Source organism: Sinocyclocheilus rhinocerous, unplaced genomic scaffold (genome assembly GCF_001515625.1).
Source record: "Sinocyclocheilus rhinocerous isolate Xijiao unplaced genomic scaffold, SAMN03320098_v1.1 scaffold571, whole genome shotgun sequence".
Lineage (NCBI taxonomy): Eukaryota > Metazoa > Chordata > Actinopteri > Cypriniformes > Cyprinidae > Sinocyclocheilus > Sinocyclocheilus rhinocerous.
Genome location: NW_015656167.1, coordinates 6,658 through 10,203, shown reverse-complemented (window position 1 = coordinate 10,203; position 3,546 = coordinate 6,658). Strand labels below are relative to the sequence as shown.

The window sequence follows — 3,546 nt, the reverse complement described above, 5'->3', positions numbered from 1 at the left end:
TGAAAGTAACTCAAAAGTAACTCAAAAGTAGTGTGACGCATTACAATTCAGAGAAAGTAATATTGTAATGTAACTAATTACTTTCAAAAGACAGTAACTAGTAATATATAATGTATTACATTTTGGAAGTAACTTGCCCAACACTGTCAATCAATCAATCAATCAATTTATCAAATATCACTACATCATTTAACCAATTCAAATGTATTACATGCCCTTTGTGTCACCAGTTACAAGACACCAAGTTGTCAGTTGACGTGAAATATTTCAATACCTCTTCAAAACATTTATTGGTCTGCTTTCAGAAAATAAACCAAATTTTAAATTCTTAGATCTGCTACCTTTATCAGCATTAGTATACAAATGTCATTAAAGCCAACAGACATAAACTAAAGGGTTTGGCTCATCTGCGTTCGAGGGGAGGGGCTTACTGATAGGTCAATTGGGTCAAGTTGATCGCTAACCAGAATAAAAGAACTCAATGGTTAATTAACATTAGCATTACAAGTTTCATACATCCCTAGAAACCTTCAACTGCTCAAGCCGCTTTAGACAACTATAATCCAATAGAACTGTGAAACACTGTACATTTGTACATTTAACAGGTAGTTATATTTACCTAATGTATGTTGTGTTAAACATTTGTTGCCTACAAAGCTTATTTAAACTATGAAATATTTTTCATGCATGACAAAATGTGTGTAATATATCACAACAAAACAACTTCAGATCTTCCACCTTCTTTAACCAGGGCCACATGATCATAGAATGTTAAATTACTTCCTTGAAGAAACCATCTCACATAGCATTCACTAACGGTCTTGATGAAGCGCATTTCATGCATAAGTAAGTAACGTTAAGTCATAATAAGAGCATCTCTGGTTAAGTTGCACATTTTCGTTTGGAACAAAGTGTGGCATCCCCTTCTTGCAGTGCCATTTAAGCCTGCAAAAACGCTGCTCAATATTTGCAATGGGTTGTTCTCAATTATGATATTTCAATACACATTGAACTAAAATGAAAAGTAAAATAAAATACAAGTTTCAATGAAAAACCTTGAAAAAGAACACAATTAGACAAATAAATAAATTGACCACATAAATTATGATTTTTTAGATTGTTTTCATAACCGTTAGCCTTGAATATTGTTACTAAAATATCATGTATCCACAGCCCATGTTAAATCTAAACCTAACCTTACAAATGACCTTACACCAATGGAAACGGCGAGTCGACAAAAATCGTGTTGATTGTAATCTGTTTTGCTGTGTGATGCCGTCAATATGCAGGGTATGTGTGGGTTGGGGGTAGTCTCATATGTACTTGCAGAAATATATTTTGTAGATATTATAATATGGAGATACATTTCTATAGCTATGACTAATTTTAAATTGTAATTTTGTCTGCCCCTGAAAGGGGTCTTACCATTTACATTACTAGCCTATATGAACAGCCGAAATAAATAAACTAGAATGCCCGCACAAAGAAAGAAGTGTCTAAAACGCACATGCATGCTGAATGATAACGTTTGCTTTAACTTAATGCTCTTTAACTTGATATAAGAAGCTGACTGGTTAACAACATTAACAACCTTGAAAGAGTGCGCGGTTGTGTGAAAAAGATGCTTGTGGAAGATGCGTTCATTTCTATAGCAACAGTTATGGCTCCTGGCACATTTTTATTTAATAATCATCATTGCTCCAGCTAATTTTCATTATAAGACAAAGTTATGCAGTATCATTAAGAGCATGATCTAACAATATTGGACAAAAGCATATTCAATATTAACCAAGATGGACAAACGTGTGAAAAAAAAAAACCTAAATACCTAATTTATAATGTAATGCATGTTACACGTGCGAAGAGTAATCTATACAAGTCTGTTGTAAAGCGTACCTGAAGGAGCAGCTTGACTCTTTCAATGGGGGCAACAGCAGTCTCCGAGATCACAGCGGCGATTCCAGCGGCCAAAAAGTCCTGGGCAAATGAAATAGCGGTCTCGCTCATTGTTCCGTGATGCTGCTGGCTAATGACCGAATTTATAGATGTTCAATTGACTTTTCTAAGGCCCTGATCGCGAGATACAATGAGATGTCTGTTCTTTTGTTACTGGCCCATCTGTGCTTTAAGGAGGAAACCCGACCTCTGTTCGGAAATATTTGGTGTCTGTGATAGGCTATTCGGTTGCACTGCCTTCCTGGAAAAAACTGTTAGACTAGCGCTACTCAACCAACATCGTACGCACTGATCTCCTGGGTGATCAGGGGTTCGAGCACCCACGGGAATGGCCGAGCAACTACAGAAAAAACATGAGATAGTCTCCTAGTCCAGGTGATATGTGCAAAATTTGAGGTGATATGTTCACTTTTTCATAAAAGCATGAAACTTGGTACAATTGTACAGGTTAGGGCCCTGAACATTTTCACAACACCTCGTGGTTGCCATGGCGACCATTTTACTTTTGACAGAAAAACTAATTTAATCCCATACCCAACCCATTTGACATGAAAACTGTTACCCGAACCACACCTGCATTAAATCTCCTACATGAGGTAGAAAAAACTCATTTATTAAACCTTTTATTCAAACTGTGAATAGATTAAATACAGAAAACAAGCAAAGAGCACTCCCTTTAATATAATCACTACAGCTGTCAATCAGTGGCAGTGCGGTTGGCTACATCGCTCAGCGTGTACTGGACCGAGTCAAAATAGTCTTGGTTATTGGACTCGCAGCCCGCCCTTGCTTGTCACCGTCCGGCCCGCACCCGCACCACACCACACCCTACACATAAATATTATTCCACCCATTACATTAAATATTAGCGATTCACCTGTGTGTACCCACCCACATGCAGGACTCTGGCTTCCCCCCTGTGGACAACATGATAAACAACTCTGGCCCCAGAGAGTGATTGTAAATTAAGTTTACGTGAAATATGTTTGAAATCTCATTCTGAATCTTCTTTGATTTCATTGTAATCCTTCTCATAAAGTCACTGAATTAACACATGAGGTAGACAAAACTCATTTATTAAAACTTTTATTCAAATTGTGAATAGATTAAATACAGAAAGCAAGCAAAGAGCACTCCCTTTAATATAATCACTACAGCTGTCAATCAGTGGCAGTGCGGTTGGCTACATCGCTCAGCGTGTACTGGACCGAGTCAAAATAGTCTTGGTTATTGGACTCGCAGCCCGCCCTTGCTTGTCACCGTCCGGCCCGCACCCGCACCACACCACACCCTACACATAAATATTATTCCACCCATTACATTAAATATTAGCGATTCACCTGTGTGTACCCACCCACATGCAGGACTCTGGCTTCCCCCCTGTGGACAACATGATAAACAACTCTGGCCCCAGAGAGTGATTGTAAATTAAGTTTACGTGAAATTTGAAATCTCATTCTGCATCTTCTGAGATTTCATTGTAATCCTTCTCATAAAGTCACTGAATTAACCATTAACTGTTGACTTGATTGCGTTGCCATCCGCGTGTGATGTTAGAGCATCGTTGAGAGAGAACAAGAATGTATTGGA

General features: G+C 38.0%; 1 protein-coding gene across 1 annotated transcript in view; it reads right to left on the bottom strand.

Annotated features, from left to right (window-relative positions):
* Nucleotides 1-2,007, bottom strand: part of LOC107719761 (ADP/ATP translocase 2-like) — a 4,877-nt gene extending 2,870 nt beyond the window's left edge. The window contains exon 1 of the mRNA XM_016527266.1: nt 1,897-2,007. Coding sequence (XP_016382752.1) covers nt 1,897-2,007 — 111 coding nt within the window. The remainder of the gene's footprint in view (nt 1-1,896) is intronic.
* Between the last annotated feature and the right edge of the window lie 1,539 nt (nt 2,008-3,546).